This window comes from Podarcis raffonei, chromosome 7 (genome assembly GCF_027172205.1).
Source record: "Podarcis raffonei isolate rPodRaf1 chromosome 7, rPodRaf1.pri, whole genome shotgun sequence".
Lineage (NCBI taxonomy): Eukaryota > Metazoa > Chordata > Lepidosauria > Squamata > Lacertidae > Podarcis > Podarcis raffonei.
Window position 1 is genome coordinate 32506237 of NC_070608.1, and position 19850 is coordinate 32526086.

Genomic DNA, 19850 nt, shown 5'->3' on the forward strand with positions numbered 1-19850 from the left:
CCCAACGGGAGAGCCGAGCGCAGCCCCTGCAGGAGGACAGCGGGGCGCCGCCCATGGAGAGCCCTGCTGCGCCAGAGGACGCACTCCTTGGCTGCCCACCCATCTCGGGGCTGCCTGGCGTTGTGCGTCCGGCTGCCCCTCTTTCCTTGGAAGCGGTGCAGGCTCCGAGGGAAGGGGGGATCCCAGATCTCTGCCCGGTACAGCGGGCCTGAGTCCCGGACGCAGCTGAGCTGGGGTGGGCGGCGGGAGGCACCGGGGAGAGAAGCCGGAGAGGTTTGGGAGGGATCTCCCAACTTATTTTCGGAGCGCTGCAGAGGGAGGGGGACTTGCGCGCTTAAGGCGGCAAAGAGCTGCTTGCAAAACAACCGCTGATCTTTCGGCACTTCGCATTAGCAGAGGGGGTGGCGAGGGGAAGCATCTGCACAAAACAATTTAAAGTGCTTGGTTGTCAGGGTGCTGCCTCATTTTCAGGGACTGTCTCTTAATTCTGGACATCACTGCCCCATAAGGAGCACAACCCCATATTCACAACTGCTAGGCACTGTAGAGACTTCTTAGGATGGAAACCTTATCAGTGCTGGTTGTGTATAAACTTTCTGAGCAGTCAATTATTTGTAGCGAAGCTGTGCTTTGTGGTTGCTTTTTTTAAAAGGGGGTTAAACTTAAGACTCTGTAAAAGGAAGGTTTTACCTGTGGGTTCTGAGATCTTTTTTCTGTATTTCCCCCCCAAAAAACTAGGTGCGCCCTATGAGCCGGTGCGTCCTATAGGGCGAAAAATACGGTATATAGCTAAGTGCAAGCTAGCACATTGATCCAACAAGCAACACCACCACCCCCTTAAACCTTCCCTTTGAAGAGCATGGTGGGCACCGCTATTTTGTGGCAAGAGTTCCAAGACAGGGCAAGCAAGTGTTCACTTCTTTGAGTTGGTTGGCTCCGCGAGGATTGTTCCCTCTGGTGATGGCGTTTCTGTGTCCATAGAGAAGGAGGTGGAGTCAGAGACAGCTCAGCATCAGACTTGCTCTCCATTGCCTCACTTTAACAGGGAGCATCTTCACTAACCTGAGGAGGTGCCAGAGGCAGCTGTATAGCATGTTGTGTTAAACTAAGATATCCAGTGCTGTAGGGACGGAATGCTCTTCTGACTACCTGCTCAGTCTCTCCCCTAGATCTAGATCTCCATCTCCCAGACGGCTAGACCCCTGTTCAGGGGATCAGAAACTTTTGGGGGTTGCGATTCCACCTTCCCTACCCTGCTAGAACCCTCCCCAGGGTCCTGCAGCTCCAACTCTTTGAGCTCCTCCCATTGCTCCACAGGATCCGACCATCTCCAAGGGACTCTGGTTGTATCATCTGCAGCATGACAAGACCACCTTGGAGATTGTTTGAACTACTTTTATGAACAGCTAAACATATTGGATTTTAAATAACTGTCTAGTATAGCATTTCAAAGCAGTTCCCAGTGATCTGGAATTGCTAATGTCAGAATCCATTCATTCATAAATCCATTCTATAAATAAGAAGGTTTTGGGCCCTATAAAATTGATTTATCATTTTAATCACAGTCCGTACCTCTGCTCCTGCCAGCCCAGCTTCCTTTGATCTGTTGTACCGCTTCCTGGTTATCTCTCTGACCGTCAGCTCTTGTTTTAAGCAAGGTTAGTCTAATTCAGCTCCCCCTCCTATTTGGACATAGCACAGGGGTTGAAGTAACACCACAAATTAAGGACTGTCTTTCTTCCATCCTTAGCACTATTTATATAGGCATGCAGATTTAATTAACTTGGTTGTGCAACTTATAACTAGCACTAGCACAGGCTTCATTTTTATCCTAAGTACCTGAAGCAACCTTATCTTTTCCTTTATTTGCACATCTAACTATGGTATAGAAATTATATAATTTCTAGAGACAGGTTTGGTGCTATAATAAGTATTTAAATCCATTTTCCTGCGGCTAATATGCAGATTTTTTGAGGCGGAAGCGTGTTATGAATGCTGCAAGGTAGAGTGTAGAGCTGTCAGTCTTTTCGCTGCTGCGTATCTTCCCCTTTCTATGCAGTAGCTACAATGGAAACTCTGCTCACCACTGTGAGGCAGACACAGCGATTAATGAACCTGAGGCGTACTAATCAAACATATGTTTTCTTGACACAATGATTGCGTTATATATCACATGTAAATGTTCAGGCCTTTATCTACTGTTTAATGATCTAGGAAGGGGTCTTTCTTAAATGTGGGTGTTTTTCATGTGTTCCTTATACTTCTACCACAGGGGGTGAGCAGTTAGCCAGCTCCCCAGTGAGATTAGTAAAATACTATATTTAGTTGTGCCATAGATCAAGAAACTTCAGCATTGCAGGAAACAAGGTTTTTTTTTAAAAAAAGCTATTTTAATGTGATATGAAGCCAGTTCAGCCTAAGATTTTCCCCCTTTATCTCTCACTACTTTTGAAAATTAGCATTAATTGTAAATAGTTTGAAATTACTCCCTTATATCTTATTTTGCCATTTTGCTTCCACCATTCACGTAGCTCAAATCTGGAACATGTTGCCTAATGTGTTAAAAGTCCCATTGAAATGAAAGGGTTTTCTTAAGGGTGGCTGAATTATCTGCATAAGATTGAAGTCACAGCCTGTAGTGTTTATGTGATAATTAGCAAGTTTATGACATGAGTGTGATAAAGTTTGTAATTTAATGTGGGGTGGAAATGGGAGGAAGAGCCAGAGAAGCATGTTAGGAGAATTATTTCATGTGCAATGGGAAGGTGAAAGTAACTACAGTGGTACCTCTAGTTACGAACTTAATTCGTTCCAGAGATCCGTTCTTAACCTGAAACTGTTCTTAACTAGAGGCGTGCTTTCACTAATGGGGTCTCTTGCTGCCACTGCACCACCGGCACATGATTTCTGTTCTCATCCTGGGGCAAAGTTCTCAACTCGAGGTAACTCTTCCAGGTTAGCGAGATACCACTGTATTTATCCCATGAGAGCAGTAAAGGAGAGATGAAGAGAAGGCAAATGTGCTTTCATGAATTATAATAACACAATGGGCTAATTCAGACATTAACACCAAACTATGATATCCTGCTAAATGAGCCATAATTGACATAAACAGCTTTGGTTTGCTTCAAGCAAACTACTAGACTGTGATTTGTACTTGACCTACATCCCTGGGCTGGCAACTGCTACCTGTGGGTGTTGCCATATTGCGCTACACGAGGGGAGGAGTGTAAGAAGGGAACATGTGCATATGACGGTCCTTGCAGCCTCATTCATGCAGTACCAAAACATGGTTTGCCATTACATCTAAATCAGCTTAGGGTCACCATCTTATTCTTTATTTCCCTAGCCCCAAATGATGATTGGGAAGCTCACCTGAGGATGCTAAGATATAAATCTGCACCATTGCACTGCATTGTAGGACTACAAAAATATTGCCCCACTAATCAGTTGTTTAGGTTCCCGTTAAATATAAGGCCATGCGAAATTAATAAATAAAGAGCAGTAACAGGGACAGGCACTTTCCAATTCTTTGAATAAATAAAAGGGACCTTCCCTCCCTATCAAATGGCAGTAGCCTGTCAGTTGCAGAGATTTGTGCATTGCAGGACACAGGGGCATTTTATTACCAGTTTATTTCTGTCTAGCTTTCTGAAACTCCTGCTGGTGCTTTGAATCATACAGGGTACGTTTCAGGGTTGGATACATGAACTCCACTGTCACCCATGACTTTTAAAATAATTTTTTAAAGCTAATAAATGTTAAAGGAAGAAAGCATTTAACCAGACAGAAATGTGTTTTCAAACTGTGAACAGCTAAGCTTTGGTGTGGGAAAAATCTCTTCGCATAACTAGCTTTTTCTAATCTCGTTGGTATCTGGTTAATGGACGGCTAATGCTTTTTCCAATAGAGTGCATAAATTTTAATTATTTACAGCCAAGAGCAGTAAGTAATAAATGGCTGCCTCCTAAGAACAAAACCCTTCACCTACAAATCTTCTAATTCATAGTTAGTGGTAAGCATGTTTTCATTGCAGAGCTATTTTATTGCTTGGCAGGACTGGACTTACAGAAAGGTTTGTGTGTCGGCCATGTAACACAGTACTGCTAATGCTGAAGCCTGTGGTTGGGATATGTTCTCCTCATTTGCTGCATTTGCAAATAGGGTTTCTTCTACTGCAAAACAGGAACATACATATACAGAATTGGATCCTGAAAGCGCGGGGGGTGGGGGGAGGTAGAGCAACTAAAATGGAGCAGAGAGATAAATCGGATGGACCAGGAAAGGAAACCAACAACCCCAGAGCCAAGTGTAGATGGTTGGGTATCTTTTAAGACACAGAAACACTGAGAACTGTGGACAGAAGAGGGTGACATGCTTGGGAACCTCAGCAGGAAGCAGTTGGCTTGCACAGCTGTAGACGTGTGTTTCGGAGTGAGGTTAAAAAAATTACAGGGCCAGGTGGTCTGAGTGAGGATTGGCCATTAGGCACAGGAACTCCAGGATCTAGTGTCTGGCAGTTAAGCAAATTCTAGTGTGTAAAATTAAGTACACATGCTGGTTCACGTAGATCTTCACTATTTTCAGTCAATGTATGACATACTGGCTTATTTCTTGAAATCCAAATTGCAGACTGAGGTAACATTTTTCAGTCACCTCCTGAGATTCACAGTCATCTGTGTGTGATTTTTATTTTGTAGATTGCATTGTTGCAGAATTAAATTAGTGGTGATTTTAAGCATCTTTTTGACTTGTATATGTATATAGCCTCGTGATTAAGATAGAAGGAGTAACTTTGCAGCAGTAGCAAACATTGTCTTGGCACATTTAAATGTCCCTTTATTTTTTACTGGCTACATGCATCAGGTGTACTATCACCAGGTGTACTAACTCCCATTGTTCTAGGCGCATTTTGTGACAAGGAGTTTCATTAGCAGTACTGCGCCTAAGATCTCAGATTAAAACTGCAGAGTGTGGAAGGAAAGGAGGACCTTTTTCTGCCTCCCCACTTCAGTCTACTTTCTGAAGACTGGAGAAGAGACCCTCTTAAGTATATTAGGGGTGTGGGCAGGGGTGTGGGCAGGGCTAGACCATGTGAAAATTGAACATAATATTTTAGCTGCAGTTCATTCATTTTCAGCTGAGACACCTAGACATTCAGTCGTGGCGCCCATAACCTAGGTCTAAGGTGCCATTTAGCTGCTAGATTTCATATCTCAGTTTCTAACACTGCCTATCACTGTCAGTTACTCAGTAAATGAACGGGCACATAAGTTGATGTTGCTGAATGAAAAGCTTTTGCCTGTCTGAGTAGTTGCTTTGGTTCATGGACAATGCTAAGCCATGATTTGTTTAGCCAAAGTGTGTTTTAATTGAATGTCTGAACTCAGACCTGCTGACTCACCCGGGGTTGTTTTCTGGCAACAAACCACAGTGTGAAGCCATGATTTGTTGTTGGCTTATAAACCCTGGCTTGCTTTAACTATGGTCTGGCATTATGTCTGAACCAAGAAGATTTGCTTAATCATAGTTTGCTTGGCCCTCTCACTTCCGGTGCTCACCAAGCCTCAGAGATCAAAGCATCTGGAAGCAAGCCAGGCTACAGACAAGCAAGCCCTTATTTGTATGTTCGTCTATAAGAAAAGTATTTCTGTTCCTGCACTTGAATGTGATTGTATTGTGAAAAATTATTGCAAGCTGCTTTCAGAACCTCTTGGGATATAAAGTGGGATATAAGTATTCTAAATAAAGACATTAACTTATTTCCTGGAGAACATGCTGCACTTTACTCCAGGGGATATTTTTGTTGCTGTTTGAGGTTTTTCTCATGCATATGCTACAAGGTCATAATGTGTCATCAGCATGCAATAAAAATGGATTCAAAGTGCTGCATGGTAAAATGAAATATGGCTAAATCTGAACTATAAAGTACCCATCCCATAGGAAGGGGGGGGGGGAAGACTGTGCTTTGTAATAGCTTAGTGATAGTGATAATAAATAATATTGACAAATAGGACCTACAAGAAATTGTTGCAATGTCAACTCTTCCTGCTAAGTATTCCATCCAGCTATGCCCTCTCCAAGTATACTCCATTCTTGTCCGCTTGGTTTTCCTGGTTGTCATTTCACCCTACTTTGGAACAAGAAAATCAGCCTTCTGTGTCCATAGAGCTTGCCCAGTTTTCATTGGGCTGATGATGTCTCTCTCTCTCTCTCTCTCTCTCTCTCTCTCTCTCTCTCTCTCTCTGTGTGTGTGTGTGTACGCATGTGTGCATAATAACAGCAGAATTTGAGTATTATTATAGGGAAATCTGGTGGTGAAGCACAAAATAATGCTAAAGTAATAGCTAATCCTTTTTAAAAGACTGAATATGAGAAAAAGATATACTAATATTTAAAGTACAAAAAAGACACCAAATTCTGAGCCCTTGATACATGTAGATGGGAAAATGACAGATAATTCTATTTACCTGCATATAATAGAAACAAATTAAAATGATGTTTAAGGCTGTTCAAATGAACAGCTAAAACATGAGAGTCTAACTACAATGTACTACACACATCAGAATGCCTGAAACATTTAATATTGTACAGTGATACCTCGGGTTAAGAACTTAATTCGTTCTGGAGGTCTGTTCTTAACCTGAGGTACCACTTTACCTAATGGGGCCCACCGTGCCGCCGGCGCACAATTTCTGTTCTCATCCTGAGGTAAAGTTCTTAACCCAAGGTATTACTTCTGGGTTAGCAGAGTCTGTAGCCTGAAGTGTCTGTAACTTGAAGCGTCTGTAACCTGAGGTACCACTGTAACAGTAGAATCATAGATTGTAGAGTTGGAACAAACCCCAGGGATCATCTAGTTCAATCTCCTGCAATGCAGAAATCTCAGCTAAAGCATCCATGACAGATGCAATCCAACCTCTGCTTAAAAGCCTCCAAGGTTGGAGAGCCAATCACCTTCCGAGGGAGTCCATTCAACAGCTCTCACTGTCAGAAAGCTGTTCATGAATTTATGTTTAGATATGGAATTCAAATGCCTTCGGATCTCTTTTGATTATTCCGAGTTAAACCACTGTGTATGAAGTTCCTAAGTTTAGTATTATGTTCTTTTCTGGCAAAGAGCCAGAAACAATTTAGCAGGCCTACTTGGTGTGCATGCGATGGGGCGATACGTGAAAGAAGCCGGAAGATTTCATCAAGTGTTGAGCGAGATACAGATCTGCACAATATTCAAGCATGCATGCTGCACACGTACACTGGTGATCTCAGCTATAGTTAGAGAAACTGACCTTCAGCATTATCTGTTTTACTCAGGCTTCTCAAATCAAATTGTGCTAGCAGGGGTTGATTTGGATTTTCACAGATTTTTGCCTTCCACTTTAGCTTATAGTTAGCTAGTTTGCTTGAGCGTGGCTTTTTCTCATTCCCCAAGTAAAGAGCCATAGCCAGGACACACTGTGAGGGTCAAGTTCTTTGTTCCCTGTTATTCTTCCGCTTGTGTTGAAGTGGTGGTGGGGCTGAGCAATCCACACTTTGATTTGCTTCACCTTACCAAGATGATGTACTTTCTTCTGTTATAGGCACACTACAGTGACAGACAAAACGGCAAAGAATGCCTGACCTGCTTGACACTGTCTCCCGTGCATATGACTTTCCATGGTATTGGAAGCTGCATTGAAGCCAGCCATGACCAGGTATAAATAAGACTTAACTGATCGTTTAGTTATTGTAATGTCTGTTTATCTCCACAAGCTACACCTAGGTTAAGCATTTGAATATCTTAAGCTTGTCTTCTGGGATTTCTCAAGAATCTGAAAGAAGCAAGTTATTCTGAGACAATGGAATTGTAATTATTTAGCTTCTACTTCCTCACAGTACATAGTAAAATACCAAAACTATTTTCTTTCATTTGTCATAGAAGTGTGAATACTCTGCTAGGATTTGTACCGCTAGAAAAAGGGTTTATTCAAATTTGGTGCATAGTGATGGGTATTTAAGACCTTTTTTAAAAAAAAAAGAGGGGTGCATAATATGAAGCCTTTATAGCACCTAAACACAGCCTTGGACACTTGGTATATTCCCTAAAAACTCTTGATTTCATGTTAAAATGTTTCTGGCCCCCCAAAGGCCAGGAGTTCAAATGTTGCTTTCCAACCGTCATCTGTGCACAATGGGATAAAGGGCAGGCGCTGTGGCTTGTCCCCAACTATTGCTAATTATTATATATACTTCTCAAGATGGAGGTTCCATTTTTAGCTATCTCAGAAAACAGCTGTTGATAGACATGTCACCCATTAAGATACCTAATTGTTTTGAATGCCATGTAAGCTAATAACTATCTCCACATCCTGAATTTCATGTTGTTTATAATGTCTTGTCCTTCTATCTAGCCTGAATCTACTGCCAATTCTGTAAGATTCCCCATGCTCTAGTATGATAAAAGTGAAAATTCTCTAACTACTCTCTCCACATAATTAAAAATTGTAGAAGCCTTTTTTATGTTTCCTCTTAGTTAAGTTTAGTTTTTTCTAAATGAAAGTCCCAACCACTTTAGCCTTTACTTATAGGAAAGATTATTCACCTCCGGATCAATTGAGTTGTTCTTCCCTAGCTCTACAATATATGTACAATTACATAATGACATTGTGATTCTTGCTGTTTTAATTCCATTCCTATTTATGCCTAAAGTTTAGTACACCTTTTTTCCCGTTGTCAAACATACTGAGATGTCATTTTCATATCTCAGGATGTGTAAATTCATCCTAAGTGATAATTATTTATATTTTAGTTTTTTAAAAAAATTGAACAGCTTCTTATGACCTTCAGAAGAAACTTTGGCTTCCCAATCATGCTTTAAAAACAACAACACCTGACTGCTGGTTCAGATTTAATGATGAGCCAGCCCTCCCTGGCTTCTTTCCCCACCAGGAGGAAAGGCGGAGCAAAGCTGGCGTGTTTGGGCTGTGTGCACTAGTGAATAGCTCATATATAATCTAATTTCTCCAACTATGATTAGTGGCCAGCATTATGTCTGAATGCAGCCAGTGACACCTTGTATGCAGATTTCCTCTTGTTCAGAATGTATTGGATGTGGCTTTGATAATGTTAGAGTAAGTACAGCAAATATTTTGAAGTCATGTTGACTCACTAGAAGTTAAATTGTATGAAAAGCTTTTGACAAAGCTAACCTTTCTCCACGCAAAATTTGTCCCTCAATCAAAGCGTTCCTGTTACGATTGCCATCCAGTATGGTTTTACGTATGCCTAGTGCGTCATGGTCTTTTATTTCTGCTTGTCTGCCATGTTCCTGGTATTCTTATATAGAAGCCATAATACACCAAGACTCTTCTTATCCTTTGTCTTCTGTTTCATATTAAGTTAATTTCTGTGTTACTTCATGTGTAGGAAATACATGACAGAGCATTTGTTTTTCCTTGGCAACAGCTGGAGCTTTTTCTGGCACACAGCATACAAAAACCATCCATTTGCGTAGAATTTAATACTTCATCCACACAAGTAAGTTATTAATTACATCCCACATGCAATTAGAATGTAAACCAAAAGGACTTAGCTAGACGGAGAAAGGAGAGAGATCTGCTACCACTTTGTCTCTATTCGCCTGCATATTAATGTCTAGGTAAGCACATTCATTAGTTGTTGGCAGCAGGGGCAAAGCACTGGTGAGGGCAGGGAAATGCACAATGCAGTGCCCTCACATCACACATTACCTAGAAATGGTGTTACAAAGAAGAGGGGGAGAAAAACATTACTGGCACCACCTAGTTAAGTCCAAGCACATCCTATATGCACAAAACCATGAGTCTCTTTGCTCTAGGGTGGTTGTTTGTTTTACAAAACAGAATTCTGCGTTGGGAATTTATATGATTGGACACAGGCACCTACAGCCATTGTGAGCAGATATATTTGCATTTTATGTTCCTTTGCCAAACTGAGCCCCCGGCTCCTATGTGGCAAAGCACTCCTGTGCAAGGGCTGTTGCACCATGGGGTAGGGAGGGACATAGTAATCTGTGGTTTTCTTGCAAGGCACTCTAGTTCTGTGTGGTATCTTGTCCACAGAAGTTACAAAAACTGATACAAACCTGTTCTGAAGAAGCACCATAATAGTTGGGAATGTAAGGCCGGCAGGAAATAGCTACAGTAATGCAAAGGCTAACAAGATGCAATATTACGTGATGGTACTGAAACACCACTTTAAAAACAAACTTTGATGACCCCAGCATATGCTCCAGTTACAGATAGGTAGCCGTGTTGGTCTGCCATAGTCAAAACAAAAATTTTTTTTCCTTCCAGTAGCACCTTAAAGACCAACTAAGTTAGTTTTTGGTATGAGCTTTCGTGTGCATGCACACTTCTTCAGATACTGTTTCAGTGTATCTGAAGAAGTGTGCATGCACACGAAAGCTCATACCAAGAACTAACTTAGTTGGTCTTTAAGGTGCTACTGGAAGGAAAAAAAAATTTTGCCCAGCATATGCTGTTTGAGAAATAGTGTCAATAAGGATAGTGTGTGTGTGTGTTTGTGTGTGTGTGTGTGTGTGTGTGTGTGTGTGTGTGTGTGAGAGAGAGAGAGAGAGAGAGAGAGAGAGAGAGAGAGAGAGAGAGTTTGTGTGTTTGTATATATCCAAGAATCGTTTTTTCAATCTTGATTCGGTTCTTAAAGAACTGAAAGAATTATGAGAAAAATCTTTGCATTGGTTCAAAAAGTAAGATGTTTTGACTCTCCCTTTCTTCTGTCAACCAAGATTAAAAATTTTGGAAAAGAAAACCTGCGCCCCCTGAGCATGAAAAAAGGGCTCCTACAAAAAATAGGTGATAATAAAGAGAGAGAAAGGGAAGAACACAAAGATTTAGCATTCAAAATGTGATGGCCATATTTTAGTAATTCCTGATTGATTGAAAATGGATACTCAAACATAGTTCATGGGCAACATCGTTTTAACTCCCCCTAGATAAGTAAATTAGTGATTATACTTTCCCTCAGTGGCATTACCCTGTCTTCTTCTGATATTTATATTTCGGCTAAGAAAAACTTGGCAAGTTTAAACCTTAGGGGACAATCCCTCTTTCTCCGTATGCTGCTCTGTGCATTTCTCCCACCACTCAGAGTGCAAATTCCCACATGTGTAAATTCTCTTACTGTACACCTCTTCCCAATGCACATACCCGCTGCCACACATAGGCAGACTTAGCCTTCCTCTCAGTTTCCTAATAAATACTGTTCTGTTTACCTGGTTGTTTGATCTTGGTCAAAGCTAAAATATTTTCAGTGGTAAGAAGTATTACTTTCACAGTGTGTACTACCCCTTGCAAATGTTCATATGCACACCAAATTTCAGCTCTGCTGCTAGCTGATCCACTCTTTGTGCCTTTGACCTGTTTTTCTCTTGCTCAGCGAAGTTGCTCAACTACAAAACTAATTATATAAATAGTATAGAAATCTGTTCCACCCACAGAAACTTATGCAGCATTTCCTTGATCATTTTGCACTTAGAACAATAGTTGATGCATTTGCCGTGTAATAAATAATTGTTATCTTGCCAAGATCCTGTTTGCCACCCATTCCCTCCCCCTCCCCCCGTCACTAAGTGAAATTGCATGGCTCATGTCATGGGCTTACCCAGGACAAACAAGATTGCATGGCTCATGGATTACACAATTGTTTTTTGCTACACTGGTTCCACTTAGTGTGATGCACTCAAAGCCAACCTTTCTGTTATAAATAGGCTAAACATAAATCTCAGAATTTAGTAGCAGTGAACAAGTGCATCCGGCTTCAGCCATAACAACTACTTTACAGTGCTGAAACATAGGAAGAAACAAACAGCCCTCCCTCAAGAGGACTGGATCTCTTTTCAGAAACAGTTTGGCCAGACTGCCAGTCGTCATCTTCTTTCCTGAGATGCTTTTCCTTCTGCCCAGGTTGAAGCAGATCAGATTGGATGAACCCATACAGATGTCATTTCTCCCCTATCTTCTACTGCAGTATTCTTCAATCTTTTCAGACCCAAGACCCGTCTTTGAACCTAGCATACATTTGGAGACATACTTTGTAATTTTTCACCCTATATTTGTGTGGTGTTAGATAAGGCTGCATCCCAGTAATGTGTCCCTTTACCTCAGATCTCTGTGTTTACTAAAATTCTCCTTAACGCTTGTCAAGATGACAGTGATGATGGAGCTACCTTGATTGAGGGCCCAGTGCAGCATAGTTTGGTTCCTTATGTATGGACTTAATTATAGTTTTCATTCAGTAGTTCAAAAGATGCCACACCTCAACTCTTTTTTATTTCCACCCTAGAAACCTTTCCATAATACCCAGGTTATATGAGGAATTTTTATTTATTGAGGGTACATGCTAAAGAATCCCCCTTGTGTATAATTGAGCTCTCGTTATGTAAATTGTTAATAACTCTGTAGAATATAATGGGTGTTACTTACTTTGGAATGCTATAGATTTAGCATGTTTCTTATTTCTGCAATTTGGAACCAATAATCCTGTTTTGACAAGAAACAGTCTCAGGTTGCCACCTGATTGAGGCAGGTATATGCAGTTAGAGAGCTAATTGCCTCAACATGCATCACTTTGAATTGCATATATACTAGTGTTTTCTGTTATCAAATCCAAGTGCTACCAAACAATGACAGGCTGACTAATTATTTTAGTTGATACCCAAAGGCAAAACAACTAAATGCAGGAAACTTCAGTTTCTTTTTGCTGTAGAGTGGTTTCAGATGTTAGAAAGAGGTGTGCTACAGACATTTCTTTCTCTAATTTGTGACTTCATTTTGTAACTAGTCTCACTTTTTTAAAAACAACAACAGATAAGTTGTAAAAACTTTATAGCTCAGTTGGTGGAGCATGAGACCCTTCGTCGCAAGGTCATGGATTCAAACCCCATGCTGGGCAAAATGATTTCTGCACTGCATGGGGTTGGACTAGATGACCCTTGGGGTCCCTTCCAACTCTACAATTGCAGGATTCTAGGTTATAAATTCACTTGTTGAGACTTCTTCACAATTAGCATTCATTACCCTTTGTAAAAACAGTATGTGCATATGATCATGTGCCATCTGGTATGTCAGAATCAGAAGTACCAATTAAACTAACCTAGTTCATTAATAAACATGCAGAAGAATAACAAAAAGTCCACGCTTTTGCCATTCTTTAACTACCGTGTTTATAATTCTGATGACTAGTTCTAGACCTGCTTCTTCAGCTGCACAAGGATGCTGATGTCTGAGTAGTAATAATAGCTATTATGAACCCCAGAAACCTTTTGCATTGTCACAAATACACGGCAGCTGTAAAGCTGTCACAAAAGACTCCACCAGAACTTTGCAGGGGGGGGTCTCTGGATGCTACAAACAGAGGAACCTCCTGTGTGTCATTATTTCCTTGTCATGTTGACATAGAGGAGGAACTGAAGTTGTGAAGCAGGAGGGAAGCTGGAGCACAGTTTGTTCCACTGTTACCAATATCTGGCCGGTAAAGAAGTTGCTAGGAGATTGCTCATGCCAACAAAATTTAAAGCATCATAATTTAGGCTGGTGTTTAAAATTAAACTAGCGATGAAGTGGCCTCACCATGGGAGAAGCAGGCAGGTGGCTTGGAGCCATCTCCTCCCCCTCAAGCCCAGGCCCCTCACATTCTCCAAAGCTTGCTGCCATGAAACAAATTGTGTTACCAAATGCAATTACCATTCACTTTGCCCCTCTTCTTAATCTTATATATCTTTTGGCTTGCTTTCCCAGTTGTCGTTGTTGTTGTTGTTATTATCATCATCAACATTATCATTAATAAGAATAAAACTGACAGACAGCTTGACATCTAACAAGAAATCCCTTCCCGGGATGTATTTTGTGTTGAGGGAATCCTAATCCCCATTCATCATAGGGAGATAAAGGCCAAGGGGCAAGACACTGCTCATTCCACTTTGAGGTGAGGTTGTATGTTTGTTTGTTTTTCCTGATAGGAGTCTCCTGCATGGTACTGCAAGCCATTGATGAGGGAGGTGGGGCCTGAAAATAGAGCACAAACTCTGGCAAAGCAAATGTTAGCTGACAAGCAACAGCAACAAAAGAATCTGAGGAGCATATTGCTAAAAAAAAAAATGAAAGCAAATAATTTAATTTCTTTAAACACATCAGTAGCAAGAAATGGACCAGGAAAACTGGAAAGTTTTAGTACTGCCTCACTGGAAAGATTGGTTTAACAAAATAATGGGATTTTGCTATGATTGCCAAATACACTTCTTATCTAAAAGCAAAAGCATCAGAGGATAGAAGGAATCAATTTTGGACAGTTTGTTTCCCTATATACAGTTGGGTATGATTTTTTTTTATCTTTCTTAAGCTCAAATGGGATTTGATTCCCTCCACCAGCTCCTCGTTTTTCTTTTTCTGATATATATAATTCTGGAGGTTTTGTATATAATTCATGTATATAATTCTAATTTAATAGTAATAAGTGAGAAAAGGCTGGTAGATATTGAACATAAGAAAAGGCTGGTATATATTTAATATAGGAATATACTAAACATAAGAATTGTATATATTGAATTCTTATTATGTTTATTTGTAAGGTTTTTATTACGAAGAATATTGTTAAAATAAGTTAAAATAATATGTATTATGAAGGAATAATTATTTTAAAATTAATATAAATAAAAAATAATAAAATATGCTTCATTATATATTTTGTAGTTGGAATTTTAATGTACCCACTATGAGATTGCTTTTGCAATGAAGAGTGGGCGTTAAGGGTTTTTAATTAAATAAATATACTATGTCAGTAAAATTGGCCTCCTTAATGGAGGACTGGAGAGTCGCCAACATAGCATTCACTTTTTAAAAAGGGATTGTAGTGAGAGATTGAAATTGCAGGCCTGTTTGCCTTGCGTCTCTTCCAGGTAAATAAACACTGATTGTGTGTGGAGTGGCAGTGACTAACCAGGAAAGAGGCATTGCTGCTGTGTGGATGGCTCAATGAACGTCAGCACAGCATGCAGCAGTGGGCATGTTTTTTTCTTTTTTCTTTTCGTTTTTTAAAGGCAAATTCCATGCTGGAAGGTATTGAAAGTGAAATGGCCTGTATCCTAATGCCTTTATACAAATCTATGGCATGTAGTTTCATTTGGAAGATGGTGTACAGTTCTAGTTGCAGTTCAGAAAAAGGTTAAGAAAGGTCAGCCATTGAGGAAATGCTAAGGCATTTGGAGCTTTTTTACTTTCAATGTTAAAAAAATGATTACTGTGAGGGAAAACATGATTGGGATTTATATGGAGAAAATAGAGGCAGCCCCCCCGCCCCTCCCCGAGATTAGAACTCAAGGTCACCCACATAAATGGATTGGCAGTAGATTCAGGGCTGACAAAAGAAACTAGTTTTCCAAGAATAGGTACTTAATTTATGCATTATTAGATAAGATTGGATTACTTTTTTTTTAAGGGAACGTAACAAATTCCTGCCTGATAGGTTTTATGACTGAATACCTGTGGCTGGTGTGCAACATAATGGAAGGCCTATTGCCTACTGTGTCCTGCTTGTTGGCTTCCAGAAAGCGACTGCATAGCCACAATCAAAAACAAGATGCTTGGTTTGGTGATCCTTTGGCCAGATTTACGAATTGTACTTTAAGCTTCTAGTTCATATCTAATATTTTCTTTTGGATTGAAAGATATGCTACCGGCTTACTTCATAATTTCTGCTTTATGGAGTATTATGTCCTTTTAAAAAAAATTCCATAGAAAGAGAGACATACTGCTCTCAAACCTTCCGTTTGTTTATTCTGGTCTTGTTTATGGTAGTGGACTGGTTCACATATGCAGACTAGCTGCCTTTTTCTCAACATGATTTTTCTCCTTCATGTTTTGCTATACTGCGGTCAGAAGCAGTGTCCAGGAAAATCCGGACACAGCAGCCCTTTTAAAAAAATAAAATAAAATATGAACTTTACAGAGCAGGCATGTTCTGCCTCAGTCAGAGCAGGGCTCCAGACAGTTACCACCTTCATTTCTCAGAGTACTTCTGAGGCAGGTCTGGTCCTGGCAGCACTATTGCTGCCCAAAACTGCTCCTGGAGTTTGGGGAACAATTGGGAGTGGGTAGGAATATGATGCCTGTTGTCTTTGTCCATGGAGTCTTGGCAGGGATACTGGAGTGGCTTGGCATGTCTTGGCAGGGATACTGGAGTGGCTTGCTAGTTCCTGCTCCAGGTGGATCACGTTTGGTCAAAACTCTCCACTATGACCTGTCCATCTTGGGTGGCCCTGCACGGCATAGCTCATAGCTTCTCTGAGTTATTCAAGCCCCTTCTCCACAACAAGGCAGTGATCCATGAAGGCTGATCACCGAAGAATTGATGCTTTTGAATTATGGTGCTGGAGGAGACTCTTGAGAGTCCCATGGACTGCAAGAAGATCAAACCTATCCATTCTTAAGGAAATCAGTCCTGAGTGCTTACTGGAAGGACAGATCCTGAAGCTGAGGCTCCAATACTTTGGCCACCTCATAAGAAGAGAAGAGTCCCTGGAAAAGACCCTGATGTTGGGAAAGATTGAGGGCACAAGGAGAAGGGGACGACAGAGAACGAGATGGTTGGATAGTGTTCTCAAAGCTACCAGCATGAGTTTGAACAAACTGCGGGAGGCAGTGGAAGACAGGAGTTCCTGACGTGCTCTGGTCCATGGGGTCACGAAGAGTCGGACACGACTAAACGACTAAACAACAACAGCAATATGATGCACGGGGAGGGTGGGTTGCAGATAGAGGAAGGGGACGAGGGGGCAGTTTCCCTCTCTCTTACATGAACCGAGGAGCAACTTAGGATCTAAACTAGAATGTGCTGATTGGGATAATTAAAATTATGTGAGAAGTGATTTGACTGTTCCAGTACTAAAGGTACTGAGTTCAGTATAAGCCTGCTTGCATAAGTTCTTCCTAGGCTCATAGCCTAGGATAAATCAAAATCAGTCCTGACCTCTTTTCCTTTTGCTCAGATGTCGTATTTGCAAATGTAAACATATGCTGTTTAAAAACTGCTGTACCTCAGTCCTTACAACATTCTGCCAGACCACACTCTATTTTTAAAAGCAATGTGTGTAAAAATCTGAATTCCTCATAGCAATACCTTCTTATATTCCCCTACTTTCAGACGTGGATGGCAACAAGTTTGCACATCTTTAGGTTCTCCAGTGGTGCATTAACTAAACAAAAAAGACAACTTTACTTGTTTCGGAAGGCTTTATTAGACAATGAATCTTTGAAGACCGCACACAAAAGATTCTCCTATGTTTAGACTTTATAATGTAAACAACTAATTTAATGCATCACTAATGATACACAATAGATGCCATCTTACAACATGAATGTGAACAAGAAACTGATGTAATCTGAGAGATATTTCAAAGTAATTAATTTGGGAATAGGAAAAGCACTTCTATTGTGTAAACTTTCCTCCCCCTTTTTGAAAAAGAACACAGTTAGAAAACTGTGATAGTTGTACATCTACTAAATAAAGTTAACAAGCCATCATAGCAACTGATTTCTTAAAAATAAACTACACAAGTTGAGCCCCTTGGGGGGGGGTGGCAGGGAAACCTGCCATGACACTATTGTGGAGGGGTATATTTCTTAAATTCCACTCCTCTTTTGAATTTTTATTAGGAAATGAATAGATTGTTTTTACTGACATGGCTTTCTCACTAATTAAACACCATTTTAAATAACATCTTGGTAACTGTTCACAAGGATGCTTGTCAACCTTTTATACATATTTATTTACACGTGTTTGTTTTGTGTGTATTTGAAAACTACCTTTTCTTTTCCTTTTATCACTTTGATACTTTCCTCTGCCCTTAAATTTACACACTAAATGTCTTGTTCTTGTATATATTTACCTTCCTTTCAACGCTTGTAGCAGTCTTTAGTTCACTTACCTCTCATTGCATGTTCAAAAACATGGACAGGTTCAATCCCAATTTTCTCATTATTTATTTCCCCGTTTCTTGTTTAAATTCCCAAATATTTTCAGTTTACACCCTAAACCCACAGAAGCTACAAATCCCTGGCTTAGCTGAAGAGAAAAAAAGGTTTGCTCTCATTCCTCTCAGCTTCCCCTTACTTTGTGGCTGTTCACATTCCACTCTGTGTATTGGTCGTATTCCATCTATTTGTGCTTGTGCAATGCCATCAACTGAGAAATAATTAAACTGCACGTGCTCAGCCCCAGGGTTTTTCCTTCTACTTTTGGGGAGATTTAGGCCTTTTCCCTTGCAAAAACACCCTAAGATTTTCTTGCTTTTTTCTTTTTGAGGGACCCCCTCTTCTTCCTCCAGTTGTAGGGACCCACTGTTGCTGTCTTCCTTGACCCATTATGGCACCTACTCAATTCTGCAAACAGCATATGCACATACAGCCTGTGAGAGGAGTTAACTATGTAGTTGGAGAGAATTGATCTTTGTAAGCTTCTCCAAAAATGTGAGGATAGGAATGTTTAAAAATTAGAGCAAAAGTATGTTTGTTTGTTTGTATGTATGTATGTATGTATGTATGTATGTATGTTTCAGAATATAGACTGCTTTGCGAGAATATCTGAGCAGTATACAGTATATAAAACATAATACAGAACATAAAGCATTATTAAAACATATAAACCCAAAATAATTAAGAACTATGGAAATAGTATAGCTGTCTTAGAGAAAAGAAAATGTTAGCCATTTTGGTCACTGAGGTCAAATGTCCATTTTATCTCCAGTTTGCTGACTACTGTAAATTTTATAAGGGATATTAATGCTATGGATGCTTGACTAAGAAGATTGAGGATACCATAATGAGTCTTTCTGGAGAGCATTTATGACTTCAACTGAATAAGGAACATCGCTAGTTAGGCTCTGTATACCGAAGCTACACCAGAACAAAGAAGCGATTGAAGAAGTCAAAATGCCTTTACAGAATATAGTGACAGAGTATATATGGAGGTCATTAGAAATCACAGTAGGATAATGTCATATTGCTATTTTTACTGTTTCTGTATTATATGTGGTGTTATATGTATCTTCCACGCTTGTCACTTTAGAGAGTTAGGCTAATGCTCGCTCTCTCACGCTCTCTCTCTCTCTCTCTTTTTGCCATTCTTCCTCCACATAGTATTGCATTACAACTATTAAGTGATATTTGTAAGAGTAAAATAGTCCTTAAGATTGGAAAACAATGTTTATTAAACTGTGACATTCATGAGCATTTTGCCCAAACACTCAGCCTCCTTGGTGGTGTAATATTCTGGCTTGTTATGAGCTGATAACCATTGTTCCTGGGTTGAAAGAAATGGGAATCTATAGTTCATTGTGGTTTTATTGTGGTTTATGCAAAGGGGGAAGTGAAGGGACTTCATGTACAGCAAATGCCTCTTGCATATCTCAGCTTAATAAACCAAAATATGAAATCAGGCTACTCAGTATTTGACAGTGGATTTCAGAGAATTTACATACTTTGGGGGCTTGCATCAGGAATTTGGGAGAGGACTTTTTTCTGGCATAGAAGTCTCTGGTCACTGACAACTCACTGGCTTTGTAGTTATTACGTCCACATACTCCAGAACCTAACAAGAAAGGGAAGTGTTGTTTTAAAATCTGAGTTAGACTGCAAAAGTGAGCGGAGATTTGAGCGAGAGTAAGTTATGTTTCAAGGACTTTGAAAAGAGTACACTGAGAGTTTGATCCAGCTGCTCATATTGATAGATCATCATCATTAATCCTGGGATGTGAATTGCTGCTTTAGACGCATCCAAGAGCTTTCACATACCCTGCTGGATTTTGGACTATTTTTCCT

At 40.2% G+C, this 19850-nt stretch overlaps 1 protein-coding gene across 6 annotated transcripts in view; it reads left to right on the top strand.

The window, feature by feature from the left end:
* Nucleotides 1-19850, top strand: part of STAU2 (staufen double-stranded RNA binding protein 2) — a 150606-nt gene that overhangs the window by 85511 nt on the left and 45245 nt on the right. For 4 of the 6 annotated variants that reach the window (XM_053395843.1, XM_053395842.1, XM_053395841.1 and 1 more), the window contains exon 13: nt 7581-7694. In XM_053395843.1, the coding sequence (XP_053251818.1) occupies nt 7581-7694 (114 nt within the window). Of the gene's footprint in view, nt 1-7580; nt 7695-9444; nt 9517-19850 lie in introns of all 6 variants that reach the window. The other 2 variants (XM_053395837.1, XM_053395839.1) reach the window with 1 other exon arrangement.